This window comes from Daphnia magna, linkage group LG7 (genome assembly GCF_020631705.1).
Source record: "Daphnia magna isolate NIES linkage group LG7, ASM2063170v1.1, whole genome shotgun sequence".
Lineage (NCBI taxonomy): Eukaryota > Metazoa > Arthropoda > Branchiopoda > Diplostraca > Daphniidae > Daphnia > Daphnia magna.
The window spans coordinates 10,753,458-10,777,264 of NC_059188.1; the positions used below are offsets into that span (position 1 = coordinate 10,753,458).

A 23,807-nucleotide genomic window follows, 5' to 3' on the forward strand; every position below is an offset into this window, starting at 1 on the left:
CATAAGAGTTCATTGTTGTTTCGCTACGTACGCTCGTTTTTGGTTATGCGGCAGCATTTTTTATGGGCTATTCTTATTTTGATTGATATTGACTATAAATTTCAAATTACGTCCACTTCCTTTTTGTCTATACAAGACTAGCGCTATTATTATTATTATTTTCTTTTTAAATCTGAAGAAGAAACAAGAAATAAAAAATTGCTGGCTATACACTATTGATTAATGGATGAATGGCGAAGACGCTTCGTATAAAAAGATGCGTGGCCCTTTGAAGTTGGCACCTTTTTTTTTTTTCAATCTTTATCACTAGCCAGAAACTGCAGCAGTGTAGATCTTTGGTCTCATTTTCCGCTTGCCTCACTCTTTTTTTTTGTTTTCTTTTCTTTTTTTTATAGTTGTATTTGTTTGATGTCCTCAGACCTTGCAACTTGATCATCCCATCAGCAGCACAACTCCGCCTCTTGTTCAACCCACACGGCTAAATCATCCAACATCATCTGTCACGATGCTCTTTCTTGTTTTCTCTCTTTCTATTTTTAACGACCATAAGTTATTTTGATATAACAAATCAAGAGATCTTTTATCATTATGTTTCTAGAGTTACTCGACTGGACTTTGTGCAATAAAGTAAAGTGGTCCCCATCAAACTAAGAGCTTCGATCCGAAATTGAGCAGAGTCATTAATTTTTATTGATTTAAAAACATTCTGGTTCTTTAGGTGTGTATTGGTATATTGGTCTTAGTCATCATTGCACCGCAGTGCTGCAAACATCCGTGTGTAAACCAACGGACAGTCTTATTCCGCAGGATCACGATTCTCTTTTCTAATATACCAACTTCGTTTGTCAAACCACACGTTAAAGATTTACCTCCGGGTACAAAGAAGAGTAAGTATTAAATCTTTCGTATATATACTATGACCTATATACTATTTAATTCATTGGTTACGTCTTTCAATGCATTTGAATTGCGTCTCAGATATAGGCAAATGGTGCCAGTATTGCGTCATCAAGGAATTCATGAAACGAAAAAAACTATGGCCAACATCACTCTGGATGAAACTCTACGACCGCTGTGGAAGTTAACTTATTACTGCGGAATTTTGTTGGATTGGTGCCGGCCGATCTCTGAAAATAATCATCGTTTTTGGAAGGCTTCACGTTACCTATGCATCGTGATGTGCTCTTTCCTGCTTGTTTTCGTTTTCACATTTGAGTTGGCGCAAATATTCATTGGAATCGAGAGTGCTCTCAATGTCCATCTCGTCATATTAAACATCGTTTGGTGTATCCCGGGAATGGTTGGTGTCCTCATACAGGAGCAGTTCCTACGGCATCGGCGTGAGTTTCTCGCATTCTTCAAAGGCTGGAGACGACTAGAAATTGAAATCACCAAGTTGAATCCCCATTGCATAATGTGTAAATCACGAAGGATTCATTTGGTGATGTATACCATTCACGGTGGCCTGGCAATCGCTGGCTTGATTTCACTTGGATTCGAAATATTTAATCGTCCAGATGCAACGTATTTGCTTTCTTACTATAAGACTATTCGTGATTCTGTGCCATTGCTGTTGATTTGTTTTGTTCATTTGGCTGTCATTTGTTTGACTTTATTCTTACTAACTCTAAGTGATTTAGTTACGTCGTTTACTTATTATCACGCAGGGCTTGCAGTTGATTGTCTCGAGAATTTCGCTAGAACAGTATTTGCTAGAGGTTTTAACACCGAGGACAGGCTGTTCATTACGACATTAGATGATAATAACCAATCGGAGAATGCCTGTAAAAGTTTAACCAAATCGTCATCTTCGAGTGCTGAAGTTCGTGTTTCCATTCAACTTATTTGGGCCCGTTTTGATAACATAGATCAATTGATTAATCAAGCTAATTCACTTTTCGGGAAGTTTTTAGTGTGCAGTCAAGGTGTGTCATTATTCATGATAACTGCTTTACTTTATTCAGTGTTTTATTATTTGGGAGACGCCCTCAGATTGAGATCGACTGTCCTGATTCTTCCCTATGTCATGAATTTCCTGGGTATAGGTTTTCGTTTCATCTCTAGCATGCTAATTTCCTCTCAGTTGCATCGATCGGTGGGTAAGTTTCGCATGTCTCTCAACTATCTGTTGAGCCAACATTGGAATCAAATGAGCAAACAGGATCGGTACTTGTTGCGTTCTTTCCTGTCTCGCCTTTGCACCGATTCATTAGTCGCTTGTCCTCTTGGCCTCTACAACATCACCCCGTCCATCTTGCTCAGTATAGTTGGCCTGGTAGCCAGTTACGTCATTGTTTTACTTCAATCGAAATGATTAGCAAAACTATAGGCTACTATAAGAAATATACATGGACATTTTGCGGGGGCAGTTGAATGTAACAGCTAATTGAAGTAAAAGCTATGGACGAATGTATGATGAAGACATTAATGTAGAAATGAATATATTATGTATTTTCTCCTGTTTTTTTTTATGGTTATTTTTGTTGCTTGGCTATTACAGCAATTTTCAAAGTATGTGCTACACGTGTCCCGTAATATCAGTGAGTGTAAAACAAATACCACGTACATTAATCGCAAATTCAACATACGTTGACTTATCACGATACGCAGAACCTACAAAACCAATAAGCTCGTTCGTGTTAATATTTCATCCCCCCCCCCAAAAATAAAAATGGCTGTACGGTTCTCTTTCGCCACACATACACGTAAATTGCTACAGTATATACATGAATATCTAGTTTATGGTGAAAACTTCATGGCACCCCTAATTGGTAAAAATATAGCACTTAACCGTATTAAGAAATATGCCAAATCCATAAATCAATCGAACGTATAAGACAGACATGGAATCAATTGAAACGTAGTTGCTGTGCAGTCACGAATGAAGTTGTCTTTCGATTTTGTGTGACTAGTTACACCATCTACTTTTCCTTAAAGGGAAGAAGGAACGCCCGAATCAAGGCCAGTCTGGTTGCATCAACTCGGTAGCATATACAATTTAAATGATATTTTCTAAAGAAATTGATAGCTTAATTTTATTTTTCCTAATTCTCACATTTTAGGCAAAGTTAATAAATCCAAGTTTTACAGAAGACGACGACTAGATACGAAAAAATAGAATATTTTCATTGGGTTACACGTTTTACAATATTTATACAACATTTCACTGCAGAATTTCTCTCACGACTTAGAGATTCTGTCTGGATGATTTATTCTGTAAGCGAGATGACTTATCATTTTCCCGATAGGGACTCTATCAAAAAGCTCTATAAAAAAAACTCTATCAAAGTGTTGTTGTGCCATATTAGTAGCCAGACACCACTTTTCGAGAATTTTCCCGATAGATGGCGTAGTTTCCTATAGATGTCAGTTTGTTACATTTCTCCTGAATAGATGGCGGTGAAGATGTCACCTTTGCTTTTGCTTCTTCTTTGCTCTGAAGTGTGGCTCAGACAGAAGTACGTGTTTTTTATCCAATTTAGAATCGGACAACGTGCTTGCTTGTTAAACAGAAACAGATTTCCATTAAGACATTCAGTTTAAAGGTCCAACGTGTTGCCTTTTTCTATTCACCTGAGCTAAGCTATACCCCATACAGTAACAAGAAGACAACCGACCGCAGTGTCACCACGTGATAGAACATGAAGCTTGGACTTGCCGACTGTCGGCCATTGAATTGAAACTCATCAGAGGGGCAGAGACTGTCCTCGTATTAATTGTTATTGCAATTCATACTTTCACTGACCGTGTTAATTCCTAATGGTCGAAATCCTGTTTTTCAGCTACAATTATTTTTATTCTCCTTGGTATGTTATGTCCTTTGGATTCATATATTAACTGCTGAATGACAATGGGTACAGTAAGTCAGATCAGCTATACGAAATTTGTTTAAGGAAAAGTCTATTACCCCTCGAATCAATCCCTTCAATCAAGGGGACACGAAGTCGTATAAGATAGCAGGTCAGTAGTGCATGAATGTCGACGAGTGAGCTCTTCGACACGCCAGTACACGGGAACAGCATTTGCCATTAGGTGCAATTTATATTGTCCATCAGCTTATAATCATGGGTAACTATCAATGTATTTCACAATTAAGTTTGTATGTCTGTTAATTTAGATTGATTAATAAGCTTGTTCTTGGTTGTCTGCATCTCTAATGAAATAGATGAAGATTTTAATTAGCTATTGTCTTATTATAGCTAACTACTGTGTTAAGCTGCTGTCGGTTGTTAGCTCTTTGATGGTCGGAACAAATTGGATAAATTGTCCTTTGGAATAAGTATTACTTAGAGCTATGTAGTTGCACTACCATTCTGGTGGTAAATTATCCATTCATCTTTACATAACACTTACATTCCCTTATTTGTAATTGCAGTAATGTGACAAAACTAGTTGGAGTTGTCTAGGAACAAACCTTTCCTTTTTCTCATCTATTCTGTAAGACAACTTTGATTGTTTGTCATAACAACAATAGTAATGATTAAAAAAAGGGGAATTTTGACATTTTCCCCATGAATCCTTCATAGATTCTATCCAGAAATAAATCTAAGAGTGTCAAATTTGTGTGAAAATGTTAAGGTAAGTTATGTCAAAGTTACTGTAATACTATTTGATTGCACTTGAAAGCTATTTCGTTTTATTTAAGGTATGGTTTTGTACTTCCTTATTGAAGATGGCATAATGATTATTGATTTTGAATCTGTGATTGTTGTTTTGCAATAAGCATCTTTATGAACAATTTAGTTGATTGAGAGCCCATGAGTTAATTGAATAATGTCTTTAATTATAGAAAGGAAAGTTTCAGATAATGAGGCTGTCATTTTTGGGTAAGTAAAGGTTGTATACAGAGTACCTAAATATTTGAATTTGAGAACTAGTTTTCTTTTTCATCCCAGCTTTCATTGTGATCTTTAGCAGCCAAATGGAAGTGGAACAAATACTTGAAGTCCTTGCTATATGCTCCAGGTTATCTAGAGATTGATTAAATAAACAAGTTCCTTGCAGGAATGGAAAGTTGATCTAGAAATAATCTAGAATAGGTCACTGCTGGTGAAGCTGTTGAAGAAGTCAGCCCTGTGGGACAAGAAGCAGCTACCCCACCGAGCATTGAATTCTTATTTGACGAAATAGAAACCCGATGCACTGAATCTAGTGGTGGCTAGGGACACAAACTGATTGTGCAGGTCAGAAAGACATGGAAATACACGAAAATGGTTGGGGTGTTCCATGTAAAAGTACAACTGAGAAATAGAGCTGCAACGATTTTCAACAACGTCAGGAGCAGCACTTGCGAGATTCACTTGACTACGGATGACTTTTGCAAAACGACGTTTTGGATTTAGGTATCGTTTGGTTTAATTAGCTATTTGCACAGCACCCATTTTATTAGAAAGGATATGCTGGTGAGTTGATTCTAATTTCATCGCATGTATTCTAGAAACTTCCACCGAAGCAACCTATTTTGATCCTCATTAGTTTAAAGTGCATGTGAATTATCACGATAAATTAAATGTGTGTAGGAAGTGGAGTGCAGAGTAAATTGAACCACGCCATTTTTAAGCAATGCGTAGAGATAGTGCGCCTTTACGTTGACAAAGTCGATGATAGTGAACTTCAAGTGCTTTTCGTACTCCAGACATTACTCAGCCAACATCAACACTGGGAAGGTGCTTTGTTTCTTCAAGGAACATTGCTTAGTGAAGGTATGTATGTTTTTCTTTTTAAAACGTTAATGAACAAAGGGAAGCTGTCCATGTGTACACCTTTTTTTTTTTTTTATTTCTTTTTAGAAAAACAGGCGATAAACTGCAAGACTATGCCGCACCAACTAACTGAGACCGAATCTTTCTATTAGAGATCGCTGCTTTTCCATCGTTACAGCCAGACTACCATTAAACTGTTGAAACTACAAGGACTTGAAAATTTGACGGAGTAAGTTGGTCTCTTTCATCATTGCCTCTTTCGTCTTTCGTGCGGTAGCTGACGTCGGGTTCCTTATCACGTTTGTCCAGTTCACCGTAGACTTAGTCGTTTTCCTTGAAGTCATTTGGTCGTCGTGGCATGATGTGAACATGCACACGCTGTGCTCATCAACAGATCAGTTTCGAAGGAAATAAAATTAGTCACGTTAGAAAGGTACTTGAAAACTTCAATTAAAGTTATTTCTAACTTGAATGCTTTGTCCAGCATCTGGTTCATCCTGCACCACGATCATAGAGGAAGAAGCCCCGTGGAAGGTTCCATGCCACGTTGAACTTGCTGTGCAGTTAAAAATAAATCTGCTAGTTCTTCTGGCTGCATGTCGAGGATACGTTTAGTTGACTTTAATGCCATCACCAGTACGTCTGAATTCAAATTGACAAAAGTATGTTAGTCAAAAGAAATAATTCTATGAAAAACAGTGTGAATATGCTTACATCCTGGAACGACACATTTTGGTTTAACAAATGCTACAGAATATTTGCTGCGGTAGAAGATAGCCCATTCTTGAATATTTGCTTGGTCGAATGTGAATGTAGCCTCGTCTTCTGGGAGTGGCAAGGCAGGTGATAAAGGTAAACACTGTCAAAAGTTTCATCAGCAATAATGTGGTTATTACAAACGATTTTGTTCATTTTATTATTATTATTATTTTTTTTTTATTATTATTTTTTAGAATTGTAAAGAAAACTCACAATGACGTCGTTTTTGCCGAAAATATGTGCTGTTCTTGCAGTAGTATTATCGGGTACAATAGATCGTTCAAACATTCCTTGTTGCCATGTATGGGCAACAGTATTACCTTGAAGGCTCAGATCATGTACGGGATAACCATCTGTAAAATCAACGCAAATGGTGTTCATTCTATCTTAATCTGTTTTCCGTCTTCAGGGTACAGCTATTTCAGACATTCTGGCAGAACTATTTAAAAGAATTCGGAAAGAATGTTATTACCTCATACCTCGAGCATAGTAGGAGAACAACCACTGAAAAGAAAGCTGCTGTAAACTGACAACCGTGAGTAAGTTTTTATTTATTTTTTTATTTTGTGTTAATGTGTCAAATGTAAAATCTAAATTAAAGAAGTGATATTTGAGGATATTAGGATAACCAAAACTAATAAGAAGGACGTAATTTACCAGTATAGATGGATCGTCGTTTCATTGACTTATTTTAGCAGTTCTTGATTACACAAGTTAGATTGGCTTTTCCACTTCTTGTTGGCTGTTATATACCCCGAAAATCCATCGAGTTACTTGTAGGTGTCGCATATCGCTTATGCCTAAAAGGCATTACTCTTATGAAAGATAATCTTGTTATATTCATTTGAGTTGGATTTTCCAGTGGGAAAGCCGTTCAATTCAAACAAGGGGTACAATATTCCGGTTTTCGAATTGAGCATTCACATTCAACTGGAGATTCGAGAGGTTAGGGAAATCTATACCGCCACATGTAAGGAAGCGAGAGCAGAGCTCGCAAAATTCGTTTTCTTTTTCGCGAATAAAAGCTAGTTGTTAAGTCATTTACACACCTGAGATGGGTCGTATTAAACTATTGAAAACAAGCTGAACGAGGTTCATCTTAAAATAATGCAAAAATTTCTTTCATAAGACCAATAATCTTAAAGAAAAAAAATTTCTGGAACGATAGAATTGATTTCTTCTGTCTTATCGAACATTGACCCACGTTTGCTATAGTACTTGGGCGTGTTTTGATTGAAAGCTGCGGGCTATACTACAATATGACCATTGCTGATCGTGCCTTTCATTTTGTCAAGGATCTTAACGAATGGAAATTTATTGTTATTTACTTATTGAAAATTATTGGCGTTATTTTTTGTTGTTTATTTATATTTTACATGTAAAATAGCTTTTCCTTTGATTTACTGCATGTAACCACTTCTTTTTATTCTTCTTACTTTTGCAGCTTCATTTCTAGCTTGCCTCAACTTGGTTAAGTCAGAAAAGTAAGATGAATATTAGATTTCCTATCACAGGATTAGAAGAAATTGTTTCTTATGTATTTACAGAATTGCTGTTGGGCGTTCTTCAGTGCTAAGGTATTGCTGGATGTGTGCTCCATATTTGGCTAGCAAAATGAAGAAATGGCTACAAAAACAATGTATTATGTCTGTATGAATTTGTAGGTATGCCAGTTTACATGTAGTCAACATGAAAAATTGCACACTTCCTCCATCACAGAGTTAAGCTTAACAATAACAAATGATAAGTGCTTTTAGATAAGACAATTTAATATTCTTTAATATGTCTACCATATTGGATTCCAGGTTTCCTTGAAGAAGGTGACCGAGTTGTTGAATGAACTGAATCCATCAGCGTGGGAAAACCTGTTGCCAAGGATAAAAGGTTCCAAAAATAATACCAAAAATGGATTGTCGGAAGTTACGGACTTGATATATGACAAGGTATTGCATGGTTCGACATAAGGACATTGAGGGGGAAATCACTTGTAAGTTAACTCTAAGGCTGCCGAGGATCCAAATTAGTTTCCCGTTTATGCAAAACTGGTTGAGCTTTTTCGTTTCAAAAAGCACAAAGTGCGTGCTCATCAAGCCCTAATGGAATAACCATTTCCGAAGTATATTGTTGACCCGTGACCTAAAGGCTAATGGAAGTAAAGCCGGAGCCCTAAACGAAAAGGAGTTTGTCGATATTAAAAATCCGTATAGGTGAAATAAAAATAAATTATAATTAATTACTATATTTTTTTTTTTTTGGATTTAAGAAAATATCCCCATTACGATATAATGGAAGATGTAACGGTTACATCTTGTTCATCACAGTGGGAACTGAACCCAGGACCTTAAGCATTTAAAACCGATGCTTTACCATTTAGCTATCGATGGTAAAATTTTTATTATTACATCTTCAATGCGTAGAAGTAATTGAGCACGAGTGTAGATAGTCCAGCAAACGTCTAAGGAGGTGGGTAAGGAAGCAAGATATCAAAAAGGTACGGCGTCCGGCTCGCACTTCAAGTGACTGCGGTTCGATTCTCTGGTAAGTTCTCCGAGACATCGCAAAACATCAGTCAAGTGCCTTAACCAAGTTAAGGAACATCATAAGTAGGTAATGAGATAGAAGTAATTGGAAGCAGTTGAAAATAATTGATAATAAAATTTCAACTTATAGAACTCGGATTACACACGACGCCACTGCGTATAATTCAATAGGAAATTTTCAGGGCATCTGATGAACCCATTGATTGGATGTCCCCATATTAGTATTCAGTGTACTGTATATGGATAATTTACATTAAAATTTTTCATTTATTTGCAATTTGATTCTTTCGGGAATCGTACCCTTGATTCTTAGCACGCCTATCCTATGCTCAACCATTGAGCCATGATCGACATAATTTTAAATACTATTTCTTCCAATCATTTAGGGTTAACCTATGTACACTTAAATTAATTTTGTCAATTGATTTCTCCAAGGTAAAACTCAAATATTTTTTCACTTCTCAGACAGTACAGTTTATCTACCAAGAAACAAATTCTCTTAGAATTGTAATGTTGTTTTATTCTCAGATGAGGATTGTATCTTAAATAAAATAAACATACTGAAGATTGAGTCGATTCTGTTATTATTACGGGTAATTACAGACATTCTTTCTCGAGAACCGGAATGTTGATTATAACTTAACCCCACGGGAATTGAAACCTGGTTCTCGGACATGCGTATTCGGTGCTCTACCATTGAGCAACGAATGACATGTTATATGAAATCCCTAATTAATCACTTATTTTAACTCAAGCAGTCTCTAATTGCGAAAGACATCTGGTGGACAATTTTGTGACAATCTGAATTTTTGTCATCCATTTTAATCGATCCGTTATGTATGTCATCCAGAACTTACAAAGTTATATCCGTGTTATCTCTCATAGTTTTTCGTATTCAGAAGAATAATTCAACTATAATCTAACAGTATGTTATTTACCATTTTCGAATTTCATTGATTGTGTTCATTCATCATTTGATTGTGTGGGTTGGTAGTGGATCACTTGGATTTTTTTTACGTAACAGAGTTTTTGTTGTCATCACCTAGGGAAACTACTGAACCCTCAAATTATGGGCAACCCACATCCATTGCTTTCCACCATCATGCTTTTACATAGTAAGAAGAATTCATTTTCTATCTCTTACCTTACTAAATGGTATAATTATCTAAAGCAAACATAAAGCACAAGGGATGCTGACACTGCTGAAGAAATTGCGAGCAGCATATGTCTTTTGATTACCATCATGGCATTTCTCAGTGAGAGGATTCATAGTCTAGTCATCTCTATCCTAAGTGACATGATTATGTTATTACTATACAGTTTGTGAAAGTAAAAGTACAGAAGGAGCTAATCACAGAGGTAGATCAACAATAATGTGAACTGTGTAGATCCAAATGTCATTACCTGATTCAAGTACAACTTACTAGCTTTCAACCATCAGGTGCAGAGTGGTAATCCTTGTGAGCCAACATTCAAATAGCACCTTGTCAGTAGCTTTCTCCTCATCCACATTTAGCAAGCTAGCATACATAGGCTGAAACATCATATTCCACCATGGTATTTAAAGTTTTTTTGTTATCTTGTGGTGTTCTATTGTGATATGATTTCTTGTGATAGAACTGCAAGTCTTCATCTTCCTTCTGTGAAAAATTGCCGTCCGGGCAATTTCTGCTTTTCTCGCCCCCAGTGGACCACACGCGTAAGTTAAATTATCTTTCTGTTGTGATTGTATCGAAAACATTTCATTCTTCATTAAGTTCTACGTTTTGACACCCATTTAGAACTATCCTGCCATCTTCTTCCGTCCGGTACAAAATCAACCATCAGGAATCCGGCCGTTCTGTCATCTCCTGCTAGAGCTATCTAACCGTAAATTCCATTATGTAGGCTATTGCTTCATGAAATTTAAAATCTAAATATTTTTGTTCCATATTAGAATAATGCCCTGGTCTAGCAAGACGGGAAACATCACGTCTATGCCATGTACTCTCCGCGTCTTGGTCTTCGCCTTCGCCTCATCGCTGTCCCCGAGCCATCATCCGTAAGTTCCATTCTGTATTGCCGCATACACTTAAAATGCTAATATCTTTGGTTTTGATTAGAATAACCCAATGGCTTAGCAACACAGAAAAGATGACCAAACAGGAGTGCGATTCGGCAGGTAGCCTACAGTGATGGATGGAATTCACCGCTGATCGTTGCCTTGGTATTGTTTTGTTTGATTGTTTTGCATTGTAGTGTATAAGTTAACCCGTTGGCTGCCACCCCGTTTGCGTCCCATTTTTTTTTGTAGCTTTTAGGGACCGGGCGCTGTTCTGCCTCATGGTCTATGCCATGGGGGGGGACAGTCGCCGCGCCTTTAGGCGCCGTAGGCAATGCACCAGTAGGGACTTCTCTTTGTCGGTGCGGTGGTAGATTCCTGGGGTGTGCATTCCCGGAATGGTTTCTATCACCGTGCCAGCCCGGACTTGTTTTCGGACAAGTCCCACCTTGTTCGCGATCCTTCTGACGTGATGTGTAGCAACTGTAGTTTAAGCAACCTACGGGTTGCATGGCCTGGCAGCCAACGGGTTAACTTAGTTAAGTGTATGTATATTTTGTATGTATTAATATGTATGTCATTTGAAATGTATTATGTAATATGTTGTGTAAAATAGTGGTGGAATTGTTGGGTGGAGGTGGGACAATAAAAAAATTTCAATTTATTTTTTCTTGTTTATATTTTATTTATTGATATTAAATTGTTTTAAATTATAGAAACTTTGTATTAAAAAAAAACTTTTGTATTAATTTATTTCACCAAATCTCGAGCCGTCGATTAGGAATTAAGTAAATATCCCTTCTCTACTTTTTGTCTTAAAAAAAAGGAAAGAAACAAAGAATCTTAAACCCCACTATTGTCAAAGAATTTTAATAGATTGAAGTATTTCAATAAACTTCACAATGTGACAAACTCAACTAATCAGTAAAGAACAATGTCGAAACCAAAATCATCTTGAACTTCTTTGTTTCTTGCATGTGAGCTAATAATTCACCAATGCCAGATTAATACTGGAAATCTTGCATTCCGCTAACAGAACATTGTTAGTATTCATTTTTGTCACAGAATGATTCTGCGGCCACCACAGCATATCAGGCAAACCCCAAAAACCTGGGAGAACAATTGCAATAGTTAAACTGTTAACAATAAATTGTAAGATCATCTTAGGGTACCTGATGGAGTCTAGCTCTTGAAAAGATCACAAAGAAATGCCTTTTTTTATGTAGCACCTTCGGTACCAAAATGGGTGGACTTGACTAATGGAGAATTGGAGATGAACAACGTGCTTGTAAAACCAAGCCATGCTCTTCCTTTGAATAAATAAAATTGCGTGGTATAATGCTTCTTTGAAATAAATTTGTGTCATAATACATTTAACAACTTAAAATGGATTTCATCCACAAAATCCAGGCCAAGACAAACGCAATCGGGGGTGAAATTTCTGTGAAGACCACGTTCGATAGAGCTACATTCCTCAATAAGACGACACGGGAAATAAAACGGCTGATAGAACAGCTGATGTATCCATGGAAATGATTTGGAGTTAGTCATTTCTCCCCTAGATGTCTTTAAAATATGCAGCAGCGGTTAAGGCACCACCCACTTTCGTTTGAAGCCAAACTTGCAACGAAATTGAGATCAATCTTGAATTTTGAATAGAAATCATGTAATTTTAAAGCAATGTACGTGTGCTATTAAAAAAAAAAAAAAGGAAAGTCTGGATTCTTTTGTCGGGCTTCTTTTTAAGCCTGTATAGGTTTAGTAACTTTAAATTTATATTGATATTTTTTTTATGAATGTCGATTTATAGTCCTAGTCCTAGTGAATCAAAAGAGGTTTTACTGATAGAAATAATAATATTCTGGTTCTGGACTTTTACCTTCCCAAAACTCTTCTTCCGGATCTCTTAGTTACATCAGAGTCATAGATTACAGCTACTCCATGTTGAAACTCCTGAATTAATGTTGCCCTCTCTTATTTTACTGTATCCAACGTTCTATACAGATCTATTTCAATCATAATGTTTTAGTCACCAAATATTCCAGATTCACACCCGTCAGCATAACAATCAATCCGATGCAAAACGCGCTAACTGATACATCCTGTAAATGAGCGGGAAAAAAAGACAATTTCGATCTTCCCATGTGGCTGAATCCCGCGTGAGTCGATGGCGTAACGCAAGACAGATCATTAGAGTTGTAAGATTAAAATGGTGGGGACGGAAGAAATGGTTTCAGCAAACTGATCCAGTTACCAAAACTGGATTTTTGTTTTTTTCGAACAGCCGGAAGGAGACATAATAATGTGGACTTCGATCCGCTTTCGTCAATAAAATGTTTCACCAGTTCGTCTTTCATTGGTGGTGTTTCATTTTTTAAATCTCCGCTGATTCGATCCGGAAGTCTGCATTTTGCGATGACTAGATGGCAACGTATCACAGACATGAACAGTTTACCTGACACTAGAAACAGGCACTGAAAGAAAAGATGGTCAACGTTTTCCTATCGAATATTCTACACATATTCCGTTAGTTGTCAGATTTTCAACCTAACATTTACCTTGTCTTCTTAAATCTTTCAGTAAAAAAACGGGGGAAAACCCAAAGGAATATAAATATTACCAAAGAAAATTAATGAAGAATCTTGGGAGAAAATCCATGAAAACGTCACTGTAATTGAAAGAAAGTGTCTATAGAAGAAGGCAAAATAAAAGGTGGTTGCTTAACCATATTAAAGTAACGACGGATAGACGGAATGTCGAGCCAAGTCATTTGGTAGATTCGGCAAATGCAAACAAACCCTTTGTGCGAGTTGTTCCAAAGCAAGAAGCTGGAACTAGTTGAAGTGAAAAGCTTTCAATTGCTTTATTCTGTTAGAACAGTTCGTCGCATTCGCCACCAAGTCATCCCGTGTTATCGGTTCCTTAAGATTTGGCCTGTAGGATCATAGACAATAAAAGGTACGATCGAATGTTCTATGGCCTTGATAAAAAGACGTATGGTGCGGCCCTTTACCTTTTCATATTTCGATCGACAGCAATGTAATATGTTGGCTTAGGACCTAATGAATCCGACAAAAAAGAGAAGTTAATTCGTTTATAAAAAAAACGAGAGAAAAAAAGAAAAGAAAAAAGGACTTGCCCAAACATACAATGTTAAGATGTAAGAAACCTTATAGCAAAATTAAGCAGAAAAATAGATAAGGGACATCAATATTAATACCGAGAAGGATACGTCATCCTCTAACCCCAAACGTAAAGACCCCAAAATCGATCGTAATAATAACATGTGGCCAAACTTTCGGATGTTTTCGTAAATTTTGCAGCAGTCTTCTGTGTTACCTAGAAGTAATCAAAAATGAAGAAATTCGTACGTAAGTCAGTATTATGTATTCAATAACAGTGGTAGTAACAGCACCGGTTACTAACCACGAACTTACCGATAATCACACTATGGAATTTTCAAGTGCTGTAATGCGAACCCGCGACCTGATTTGCTAGCATACGAATTTTTTACAGGAGAGGAAGCACCTCTGCGGTAATGGACAGAATTCTATTCAAAGGATGTTCCTCCCAAGTTGTATACAAAATAGTATGGCATTGAAATCAATGTTTACTACGAAAATCCGGTAAGATGAGAACAATATGATCTACCTGTCGTTCAACGGTCATATTTTCTAGCACATAATAAAAAAGGAAAAAGGAGAACCTACCAATCAAAAGTAGTATCCCTTCTACGTCACTCCGGATTGATTCCATTTTCGTTTTTGTAATTAGGTCCATGTTAATGTAATTCACGATAACCAGTTGATTTTTCACCTACGTTTTTTGGTTGGCTTTACGTGAACTGCTTTCATAGATGGTGGTCGTGTTTCTTGAAAGTGACGTTTCATATGCTTAACTGCATAGCACAATTCGGATGTTTTCTTCAGCTTGAAAGCAAAACCACCAATTCTATAACTAAGTATAAGTAACAAACGTTCTGTGATGGAATCCTCTACAGCGGTCATCGAATCACTGGAGCCAATGTTGCCCGATAGTGGAAAACAGGGATGGAATAACAGCAATCCAGAACAAACTACTACTTCTCGATCTATAGTAATCACACCCAAGCAGGACCAGACGTCTTTCAAGTAAATTAAATTAAAGCATGCTAAGCTGTTGCTGAAATAAAATTTAAAAAACTTACCATTTCTGGTTTCTTTTCAGAAAACGTAACAGCTTTAGGCGACTCGTCACAAAATCAGGAGAATCTAACATCAGCAATGGCCAAATTACTGGACCTGGAACTGGAACTTTTGTTGGCCTATTTACTTGGCTGGTTGACGCTAAGTGGCGATGGACAGGATTTATATTTTTCGCCAGCTTCTATGTAACATGGACAATGTTCGCCGTCCTCTTTTGGTTGATATGCTATTTCCATGGTGACTTCGAAACAAAGGAATCTGGTAAGATTTGTTGACATTTTTCTTAAGAAGTCTAGGCAGCAATCGGGTAAATGCCATTTTTAGGCCTTGTCGGAGACGTGGTTGCTAATAGCAGTCAACCGTGCGTAGAAAACATCAGAGATTTCACATCGATTTTCCTTTTCAGCCTGGAAATTCAAACGACGATTGGATTTGGATTTTCGCGAGTCACTGAGGACTGTGCTGCTGCTATCGTAACATTAACTATTCAGGTTGGATTTTTTTTCCCGTTCCAAAATTAGTACTTAAAATTCAAGGTAATTGAGCTCGTTATATTTACCAGGCTATTCTGGGTACCATTATTGAGGCCTTCCTCGTTGGTGTGGTTTTTACGAAATTAGTACGGACGAAATGGCGAGCCCAAGCAATTGCATTCAGTCAGTTCTCCGTGATTTGCCAACAAGATGGACAACTTTCTCTGATGTTTAGAATAGCTGATCGACACACTTCTCGTATCATCGGCGCCCGAATTAGGGCCACTCTTGTCAGTCAGACTCGCACAACCCGAGAAGGACATGTCGTTACTCTAGATCAGCAACCTCTTCGATTGCATCCTTCTGGAGAAGATTCAGACTTGCTTCTCCTCTGGCCAACTACTATAGTTCATTCAATCACGGTTGAATCTCCTTTATATGGCATGAACGAAGCTGACATGATGCAAGCTGCATTTGAAATTATCGTCACTCTCGAAGGCACTACTTCGTCAACGGATATGTCAACACAGGCCATGTCCTCTTATTTACCCTGCGAGATTTTATGGGGCTATCGGTTCGACGACATGATTGGTGCAAAATCCGATAACGGTCGACCGACAGTTGATCACAGTCTAATGGACAGTATCTATCCTGTGGGTATAACGGCGGAAGACAACGGAAGCGTGGAATTCAGTCCTGACTAGTGTAAAAATGTTTAAAGACAAAAAATAATACTAAGTTTAGTTTCCAATACAATGTATTTTCTACCTTGGGGAGTTCTTTCAGAGTAACTTCGTCCAGCACAAAAGAAATGGACAAGGTGCGGAAAAAAAAAAAGATAACTGTCACGACAAAAAAAAAAAAAACACGAACCAGTTGGTAGTGGGTCAACCAGAACCTTGTTTACCTTCAATTAACAAATTCACGTGTCTTTCTTGGGTAAAGTGACAGTGAAAATCTGTGAGTTGCGAGAGGTTGCTTTATTAAACAGTGCCTTGTGAATAGTTCCAATATCTGGCGCGATATGAGCCTTGCCCGAGCTTAACGGAGCCCTAAATATTATGAAAAACACGTATACACTTTAAAGAGCAATCTAATTTAGCAAAATAAAGAAAAACAACTTTCGTACCTTGGTTTCATTGCCGCAGGAGCTGCTTCTCGTCTGGGTTCAAAAATGGCACCCATACTACAGTGCATAGGGAGTCCATCCAATTGTCGATTATGGTAGACATCGACGGCTCTCAAGGCATCATCACGACGAACATAGACAACTTCTGCAACGCCGGGTCGTTGAAGTGACGCTCTTACTAAGGAGCCTACGTCACCAAAGAGTTCCTAAAAGAATTTTGACAATGAAACTTGAGACCCTTCATTATCTAAGAACAGCAGACTTACGACGATGTCTTCTTGTGTCACTTTTGGATGAAGATTGCTCACATAAATCCTGTGTCCAGTCTCGGGTTTCGACTTGACCTCCGTCCTTGGGCCAAGACGCTTTTCGGCGGAAAGGATTCGCTTGGTTGCTGACAAAGGGGGTTCACAGTCCATTGCTGCAGTACTCATGTTATGCTTCTTATGGATCAAGGGTATCAAGTTACTCAGGTGTTGTGGGCAGTGAATTTAAATGTATGTACACTTACAAGGTCATAACTGGGAGCTTGCTGGTGGTAAGGGTAAAAGTTAGGTGGAGGGAGGAGATCATATCTGGGTGGGATATAATGAGAAGCCACAGGTCCAACATTCAATCTAGCTAGCTCATTTTCCACCGTTCTGCCAATTGTTGTCCTGGTAAGATTGTGGGATCTTCCTACCTCTCGTATTAACTTTTTTATTCCTTGATTTGGCCTTGTGTGCAATACTGCTGGTTTTCTTGAAAGCTCTGGTTTCTTTGAAGCTAGTTTCTGGCGGAGGTCAGTTTTCTTTGCCATTGCAGCCAAGCGATCTCTTGCATCAGTAATTTTGAGCCTATTTTTGGCCAACAGCTTATTTCTAGCATCAACAACAATGACACCACCTTTCTTGGTTGGTGGCTTTACATTCTGTTTGTTAGAATTTCCCTTAAAAACAGGATTTGCACCATTCTGTCTGCCGCCTTGCTTGGTCACACGACCTCCTCCATTTTTGGCCACACCTGGCAGTGAATTATTGTAATTTTTTTTATTATTGCGAATTCCACCTCTTTTCACTCCAGTAGCATTTCCAGAATTTTTGTTAGGCCTAAAAATTCACACAAATTCGGGTAATAAAGGAGACGAATGGGCTGAAAGTATTGGTTAAAATGTTGATTTTCATACTTTGGCTGATATCTCCCTTTGTTGAGGCTGAATTTTTTCGGGTTTTCTTTAATAAGTTCGTCCAAACTTCTGTCCATTTTCGTGCTATTAATGGATAAGCCGAGCGTTCAAAAATGACAAAATAACTTCTAAAACTAATGATCAAAAATCAAGCCAAGCGTAGGGCAGACGAAATGACGGAATACTTAATGCTCTATCAAATGGTTGGTCCCGATTAAATGATGCCTAGAGGTTGACTCCACCTATCATCAAGGATATAAACTACGCATATATATTTTTTTTTAATTTCACTGTGCTATTTTATATTTGCTTCGTATTCTCGAAAGTTTTTCGAAAATATTTCAGGGAAATTGCTTTGAATTCTTTCTGGTCACTGCTTACAATGGTTGAAAATCCGTAATTGCTTTAAATGTTTTATTTGGTATGCGTTGCAGATAAAGGAGGTTGCAGTTAGTGTTTGTGCATTAACTGTTAATTTTTCTACTCATCTTTCTTGCACGCACAAAAATCTAAATGAAAGTTTGAATTCGTGTCATTTTTAGATAACAAAAATAGAGACACATGAAATATTTTCTTAACGTTCTGGTTTTCAAATGACTCTTTAAATATATATAGTAAATAAAGAAAGAGAGACGTGTTGTAGATTTTCATATTTAATGTATTGAAACAAAAGGTTCCGCAGGAAAAAAATTATTTAATTGATCTATGGCGAGCGATACGAAAACAAAACACCGAAAAATATGTAATTTGTTAATGAAAGAAGACACGTTATTCTCGGTGTCGAGTTGTGTTCGTTGTGCGTAGTCGCACAAAGGCAAAACAAGGCATTACATTATGGAAGACAAATTTCGCTATTATTTCAATACATCGATATGATTGAATGTAAAGGCACACGCTCCAATAACAATACTCAGATTTTTTTTTCTTTTTTTTGTGTTTTACTTATTTTTAATCCTAAACGAACATAATATTTATATATTTATATATCATGGATATAAAGCGAATATGCACATTACGGTATACGAAGAACTAGTTATAAAACGAAAAGTATCTTCTGGCTTTTTTCTACATCCCATTTTACTGGGTGATGATGGAAATAATTATTTTAATTAGCAACTTTTAGATTCACGTGGTGAGGGAGTCGCTGGTCGGTGAATCAACTGTAGTCATCACTGGCACGACAACTGGTCTGTTAACGTTGCTGGCATTGATGACAGTTGTGAGCGGAGCAGGAGTCACAGCAAGAGGTGCAACTCCCCTCATCATTGGAGTATTGATGATTGATGGATCAATCAACAAATTCCGATTGAAAGTAAGTTGCAGAGGCATCGACTGCATCGGTCTCGTCACTTGCTTTGTTTGTGCATTACCTGATATTTGGATGAAAAAAAAAGCAAGTTAGAATAAGCTAATTTAAAAGCAATTGCTCAAAGTGACTTGTACCTAATTGATTTTCATCTCGGAGTTTTTTAAACTCATCCAAATCGCGGCTGCTACAAAGAGGCGTATCTACTTCGTACGTATTGTTAAAAAGGCTGTAATCAACAGCATATTGACCGGTATCCTTGCGAAAGGATACGAGCGGCTCAAACCGGTGGCCCCATTTGATTTCAGACGGCAGGTAAGAAGAACGAGCCTGTGTGGTCATGCTGGTCGACTCAACGGTACCCTCCAGGATAACGACAATTTCGAATTTATCTTTCAAAAGATCGGAAGCGGATACGTTGTAGAGAGGAGAATCTGGCGTGATTTTGTGAACGACCGTCATGGGCCAGATGAGGAAAAGATTGCTCTCGTCGTGATCGAAACCGACTTTCAATTCGTACTGAAAGTACGGCATCATTTCGCCTTCGTTCGTTACTCGCATGCGGATCATTTGTGCGCGGATGCTGGCGTCGATTATGTGCGACTTACGCATATCTCCCACGCGGAACATCAAGCAGAGCTGACCGTCACGCTGGCAAATAGCAGCAGATCGACTAAAAAGCAACGTCTGAGCTCGCATTTTGGGTCGAGTCAACTTGGAGAAAACAACGCCTACCATAAACGCCTGTCATTGTTCAAAATAAACCAAGCGTTACGTAATGTAAAGTGCAACAAGAGATCAAATTTGAATTACCTGAATCATTACACCGATAATACTTTGAATGCACATGATGAAAATGCCTTCAGGACACTCCTCGGTCGTGTATCTGTAACCGTAACCGATAGTGTGCTGTGTCTCGATGCTGAATAAAAAGGTTGAGGCGAAACCGTGAATGTTGCCGACGCACGGTTTCCAGCCGGATGCCGCTTGATTATCTAATTTCGACAAAAGAAATAAAAATCATTGAATGAGCAAGACAACCAACGTCAGCAAAACGTTTCAAGTGTCTCGACTCTCTGTCTTTCGATGCACATTTAATCAGATAAAACTGATGAAAAACAACAGATTTCAATGAAGATAAAAAAAATATATTTACCGGGTAGGTGTTCGGGCTCTAGGTCACCGTGAGTGAAAGCGATTAGCCACCATAGGACGGCGAAGGCCAGCCAGCTTAATACAAAGCTGGCCGTGAAGATAAGAAGTGTCCAGCGCCATTGAATATCAACCTAGATAAATAGTAATCGAAAATAGATCAAGAAAAATGGTCAGAATGAACTTTTTTTAAAGAAACAATTAGTGTTTACCATGGTCGTGAAAATATCGGCTAGGTAGCGACGCCTTCGTTTGGCTACGTTACTCTGGACAACGTTGCACTCTCCATTTTTCAGCACAACGCGTTTCCGAATTCTCCGTGAACTCCATCGGTTTTGTCTGTACCTATTAGTCGAAATAGAAGAAAGAGTTTTGTTTACGACACAGCTTTATAGAATAGCAAATAATAACGGATTTCTTCCTACAACAACAACAGAGTGCACTGAACTACGCTCGACGGGAACTATAAAAATGAGCACTGACTTTAAACGCCCCTCCGTCACATCACAAACATGAAAAGCTTGGATTCAACTTTTACCTAGCATCATGCTGGGACATTAGCTCTACATCGACATCGCCACCATCATCGGGGCTGTATCCAGTGTCTGCGGTATTAACCATTCTTTGTTGAGAGGTAAAATGTGGAAAGCAAAAATAAAAACAAAACAACACTCGATACTAGAGAGAGACACCTGTGTGCGTCTCGTTTCTCCCACCTGGAGCACTCGACTGAGGGGCTCAAGGTCTCTTACCTCCATTGTCCCCCGTGTTGTAGAACGGGCTAGTAAGCTACCTTGACACCAAACATGCCGCACCGTCCAACACTCTGCGCCACAGTATCGGAACGTGTTGGGGCATTGTTCTTACTGTTCAATTGCCATTTTAAAACCAGGAAAATAGCATTTTCTATTTTATCTATCACAGTAGAAATCTTGATATAGGAAAAAACTCTTCGTAGGCATGTCCAAATTTTCTTCTAAGAATGACAAATAGCTGCCAAATTTTTCACGTTTCACGGCACATTTTCACGAAAGCATGCTTGTGCTAGACGCTTGGAATACGCGAACAGAAGAGAGCCGGATCAAACCGCTTCGTTGAGAGAACGAAGCAACACACGAATTCAGGAGCTTGACCACTTGACAATTCATTTCATCAATCAAATAATATCTTCAACGACTTCAACAGTATCAACACATTCGTCGACTAATCAAAACATGAGAAGCGATCGAGAGGTTTGGGTGAGATTGAACCAGTTCCTTCTTTCAGGCTGACGTCACCAACGAGGCAACGACATACCCTATAACTGTGCAGTCAAAACAGTTCTAATCTAACCTAGTTTGATACCGTCTTTGCAAATTTTACACTCCTTTCTTATCGGCAGAGGCGCGAAGAAAAATTTCAAAAATTCTTTTCGAGTCATGTTAGAGGGGAGTAGTCTTAAAGCGATAACGATTGCCAAGGAACGCGGGACTTGCGAAAGCGAATCAAAACAAGATGACGGTATCGATAAAACTAACCTCATGAGCGGACTCGATGAACTCTTCTCGGTGGACGATTTTGGTGCATTTATCCGAGGATCTCCTTCCGTTGATCCAGCGCTGCTAGACGCGCTGTTAATATGCTGTCGGAAGATTTCTCCACCATTCCGCAACCTCTGTCGTTCGGCCCAGGAAGGTGCAAACGAAGGAAACCAAGAGCTACTGCCCATCTTCTTGGGTTTATCGCCATGTGGAGCAGTGGGTTCGTCGGTCGGGATGTTGACTCTTACTTCACTCCGCTCAATCACTGACGTTGGAACGGATGTCGGAAGTAGTTGTTGCCATACCGGGGAGTTACAGTCTTCGCTTTCTTGTTTGTCCAATTGCATGATTGTTTCTACGTCGTTGGTCGTATTTGTGGTATAATCTATCCAATAGGGTCAAAAGGTCATTCTGGAAAAAAAAATTAAGACAAAAAAAAATAGAAACGCTATTTAGATCACAGTACAGAAGGTTTCCCTATTTTCTCAAGTCAATCTGCTCCAAGCAATGACGCAACTTCCGTTCGGGACTACGGCTGCACATTGGCAACTCGAGTATAATCAACAAGACAAAGAAACTGACACAACGGGGCCAACATTTTGAAGTGTAAGAAATGGAAAACAAAAATCATAATCGAAATCAGTAACCATGCTTAAAAAATTTATCTTTAAAAAAAAACAGTCGAGAACGACTTCGTCCTTGTGATAAAATGAAACATACAAAAAATTGAAACGTCAGCGACTCACCCTTTGGGTTGCTGCAGCAGACGAAATTGGTTCTATTATTTTGATAAGAACTGACGAAAAATGAGCAGCCCACTGGAATTTCAGAAACGAAAATATTCTGTGCACTTCAAAATCAAATGGAACTTTGGGTGGGCGATGAAAGCAAAATAACCAAATGAGGTTGGTAGGAGAGCCACCAAAATTGTGTGCTCTGTTCGAAATACGAAGACTGACTGTAGGACTGAGGAGAACTGGTCGGTTTTTAAGGACCCCCTCCTTCCAAACGATTAGAGAGGGTAGAGACATCGGAGACGGAGAGGGCTCATAGAATTTTTTAGAGGGGAGGAGGGAGAGCTAAAGCTTTCAAATCTTCACGCCCAATGGCTTTATTTTATTTCTTTTCTTCTTTTAGGTTTCGTTTTCGGTTTATTAAGAATATAATTGAAAATCTGTGTTGTTGTGCGCCAAAAAACCGCTGTCAAGATATGCATGATAATGTAACTGAAAGCAGACGAAATAAATCACTGAATTTCTGTGGTATAATGGCGACTTTTCTTTTGATTGACAGTAATTGCACAACGCATTTCTGTTTCCGTGCCTGCATTACCATAGGATGTCGTGGTAAGTGTCTCGATTGTGTAATCTCGGGTGATATTCATCTTTAACCGGTTAAAACAGAAAAATACGGCGATGTCAACAGCGATCGTGCATTGATTGTTTAATTAGATAATCCACTGTGTAGGGTGTCTTGGTAAAGCTGAAGAATAGGTTTCACGTGAAGATTTTTTTTCGACTTTGTTGTGTCCAAATTTATCCTGGATTATGCAGTAACCTTGAAACCCGATAATCTTTTATCAAACTAATATCAAAGGCTTATTTTTCCCCGTTCAAATGTGTTGTGTGAGAGTGCGACCAAGTCCAGGTGTCAATCACATCCCAACGGGGTGAATTTGGTTTTCGGTATAAATATTTTTTTCTTCTACGAGAGGGGGTTGGAATTAACAATAGTTTTGGTGCGAAAAAGAAATGTGGATACAGTTGGGGGTCGCTCGGGTATGGTGAACACAGGTGTTCTAGAATAGACCGCTTGGCACGCCCTGGTACGAACCGT

General features: G+C 38.4%; 4 protein-coding genes and 2 long non-coding RNA genes across 70 annotated transcripts; 4 read left to right on the forward strand and 2 right to left on the reverse strand.

Annotated features, from left to right (window-relative positions):
- Nucleotides 1-754: 754 nt before the first annotated feature.
- Nucleotides 755-2,724, forward strand: LOC123466271. The gene is made up of 2 exons (XM_045176812.1): nucleotides 755-887; nucleotides 979-2,724. Exon 2 carries the CDS (start codon nucleotides 989-991, stop codon nucleotides 2,312-2,314), a length of 1,326 nt encoding a protein of 441 aa, XP_045032747.1. The 5' UTR covers nucleotides 755-887; nucleotides 979-988; the 3' UTR covers nucleotides 2,315-2,724.
- A 670-nt stretch (nucleotides 2,725-3,394) lies between these two features.
- LOC116927673 lies at nucleotides 3,395-9,278 on the forward strand. Of its 46 annotated transcripts, XR_006649403.1 has the most exons (17): nucleotides 3,395-4,068; nucleotides 4,200-4,279; nucleotides 4,376-4,437; nucleotides 4,527-4,578; nucleotides 4,790-4,826; nucleotides 4,896-5,702; nucleotides 5,790-5,931; nucleotides 6,012-6,338; nucleotides 6,402-6,554; nucleotides 6,656-6,799; nucleotides 6,871-7,000; nucleotides 7,906-7,945; nucleotides 8,009-8,038; nucleotides 8,126-8,404; nucleotides 8,465-8,844; nucleotides 8,901-9,068; nucleotides 9,132-9,278. It is a non-coding gene; the product is annotated as an uncharacterized LOC116927673 (long non-coding RNA). The 46 variants fall into 46 exon arrangements; XR_006649373.1 differs by having other exon boundaries at nucleotides 4,376-4,578; nucleotides 4,646-4,826; XR_006649387.1 differs by having other exon boundaries at nucleotides 4,527-4,826.
- Nucleotides 9,279-9,549: 271 nt separating this feature from the next.
- On the forward strand, nucleotides 9,550-11,650 carry LOC116927678. Of its 3 annotated transcripts, none has more exons than XR_004396725.2 (8): nucleotides 9,550-9,926; nucleotides 10,048-10,116; nucleotides 10,173-10,360; nucleotides 10,416-10,558; nucleotides 10,619-10,700; nucleotides 10,783-10,870; nucleotides 10,938-11,042; nucleotides 11,104-11,650. It is a non-coding gene; the product is annotated as an uncharacterized LOC116927678 (long non-coding RNA). The 3 variants fall into 3 exon arrangements; XR_004396726.2 differs by having other exon boundaries at nucleotides 9,551-9,926; nucleotides 10,443-10,558; XR_004396724.2 differs by having other exon boundaries at nucleotides 9,554-9,926; nucleotides 10,429-10,558.
- Nucleotides 11,651-11,896: 246 nt separating this feature from the next.
- Nucleotides 11,897-18,211, reverse strand: LOC116927650 (polymerase delta-interacting protein 3). 17 transcript variants are annotated; one of them, XR_006649430.1, is made up of 14 exons: nucleotides 17,994-18,211; nucleotides 17,340-17,916; nucleotides 17,095-17,271; nucleotides 16,829-17,034; nucleotides 16,607-16,751; nucleotides 16,468-16,490; nucleotides 15,786-16,395; nucleotides 15,229-15,709; nucleotides 14,480-15,165; nucleotides 14,056-14,381; nucleotides 12,922-13,976; nucleotides 12,414-12,860; nucleotides 12,215-12,352; nucleotides 11,897-12,152 (listed from the first exon to the last, which is right to left on the reverse strand). XR_006649430.1 is itself a non-coding variant. In XM_045176814.1 (5 exons), exons 1-5 carry the CDS (start codon nucleotides 18,068-18,070, stop codon nucleotides 16,622-16,624), a joined length of 1,167 nt encoding a protein of 388 aa, XP_045032749.1. In that variant the 5' UTR covers nucleotides 18,071-18,211; the 3' UTR covers nucleotides 16,439-16,621. The 17 variants fall into 17 exon arrangements, 1 of the variants encoding a protein (XP_045032749.1); XR_006649427.1 differs by having other exon boundaries at nucleotides 15,786-16,399; XR_006649424.1 differs by having other exon boundaries at nucleotides 15,229-15,292; nucleotides 15,354-15,709; nucleotides 15,786-16,399; nucleotides 16,468-16,751.
- LOC116927652 (inward rectifier potassium channel 4) lies at nucleotides 15,027-16,471 on the forward strand. The gene is made up of 4 exons (XM_032934696.2): nucleotides 15,027-15,172; nucleotides 15,249-15,487; nucleotides 15,551-15,717; nucleotides 15,789-16,471. The coding sequence occupies exons 1-4, from the start codon at nucleotides 15,027-15,029 to the stop codon at nucleotides 16,401-16,403; spliced, it is 1,167 nt and encodes a 388-aa protein (XP_032790587.2). The 3' UTR covers nucleotides 16,404-16,471.
- Nucleotides 18,212-18,633: 422 nt separating the features above from the next.
- Nucleotides 18,634-22,948, reverse strand: LOC116927640 (G protein-activated inward rectifier potassium channel 3). 2 transcript variants are annotated; one of them, XM_032934672.2, is made up of 7 exons: nucleotides 22,718-22,948; nucleotides 21,969-22,382; nucleotides 20,664-20,796; nucleotides 20,456-20,585; nucleotides 20,113-20,294; nucleotides 19,437-20,043; nucleotides 18,634-19,363 (listed from the first exon to the last, which is right to left on the reverse strand). In XM_032934672.2, the coding sequence occupies exons 2-7, from the start codon at nucleotides 22,316-22,318 to the stop codon at nucleotides 19,119-19,121; spliced, it is 1,647 nt and encodes a 548-aa protein (XP_032790563.2). In that variant the 5' UTR covers nucleotides 22,319-22,382; nucleotides 22,718-22,948; the 3' UTR covers nucleotides 18,634-19,118. The 2 variants fall into 2 exon arrangements, with proteins under 2 accessions (XP_032790563.2, XP_045032748.1); XM_045176813.1 differs by lacking the exons at nucleotides 21,969-22,382; nucleotides 22,718-22,948 and adding an exon at nucleotides 20,990-21,185.
- Nucleotides 22,949-23,807: the final 859 nt, after the last annotated feature.

What these genes read in the sequence shown, in the direction of transcription:
- LOC116927650 (XM_045176814.1), bottom strand. Translation starts at nt 18,070, where the DNA reads ATGGACAGAAGTTTGGACGAACTTATTAAAGAAAACCCGAAAAAATTC. An exon ending in AAGCTCCCAGTTATGACCTT is followed by an intron (nt 17,272 to 17,339) that starts GTAAGTGTACAT and finishes TTGATCCATAAG; the next exon opens with AAGCATAACATGAGTACTGC. An exon ending in CCTGCGGCAATGAAACCAAG is followed by an intron (nt 16,752 to 16,828) that starts GTACGAAAGTTG and finishes CATAATATTTAG; the next exon opens with GGCTCCGTTAAGCTCGGGCA.
- LOC116927652 (XM_032934696.2), top strand. Translation starts at nt 15,027, where the DNA reads ATGGAATCCTCTACAGCGGTCATCGAATCACTGGAGCCAATGTTGCCC. An exon ending in CAGGACCAGACGTCTTTCAA is followed by an intron (nt 15,173 to 15,248) that starts GTAAATTAAATT and finishes GTTTCTTTTCAG; the next exon opens with AAAACGTAACAGCTTTAGGC. An exon ending in CTTCGAAACAAAGGAATCTG is followed by an intron (nt 15,488 to 15,550) that starts GTAAGATTTGTT and finishes TGCCATTTTTAG; the next exon opens with GCCTTGTCGGAGACGTGGTT.
- LOC116927640 (XM_032934672.2), bottom strand. Translation starts at nt 22,318, where the DNA reads ATGCAATTGGACAAACAAGAAAGCGAAGACTGTAACTCCCCGGTATGG. An exon ending in TCATCGAGTCCGCTCATGAG is followed by an intron (nt 20,797 to 21,968) that starts GTTAGTTTTATC and finishes TTCGACTAATAG; the next exon opens with GTACAGACAAAACCGATGGA. An exon ending in CCGAGATGAAAATCAATTAG is followed by an intron (nt 19,364 to 19,436) that starts GTACAAGTCACT and finishes TCCAAATATCAG; the next exon opens with GTAATGCACAAACAAAGCAA.
- LOC123466271 (XM_045176812.1), top strand. Translation starts at nt 989, where the DNA reads ATGGTGCCAGTATTGCGTCATCAAGGAATTCATGAAACGAAAAAAACT.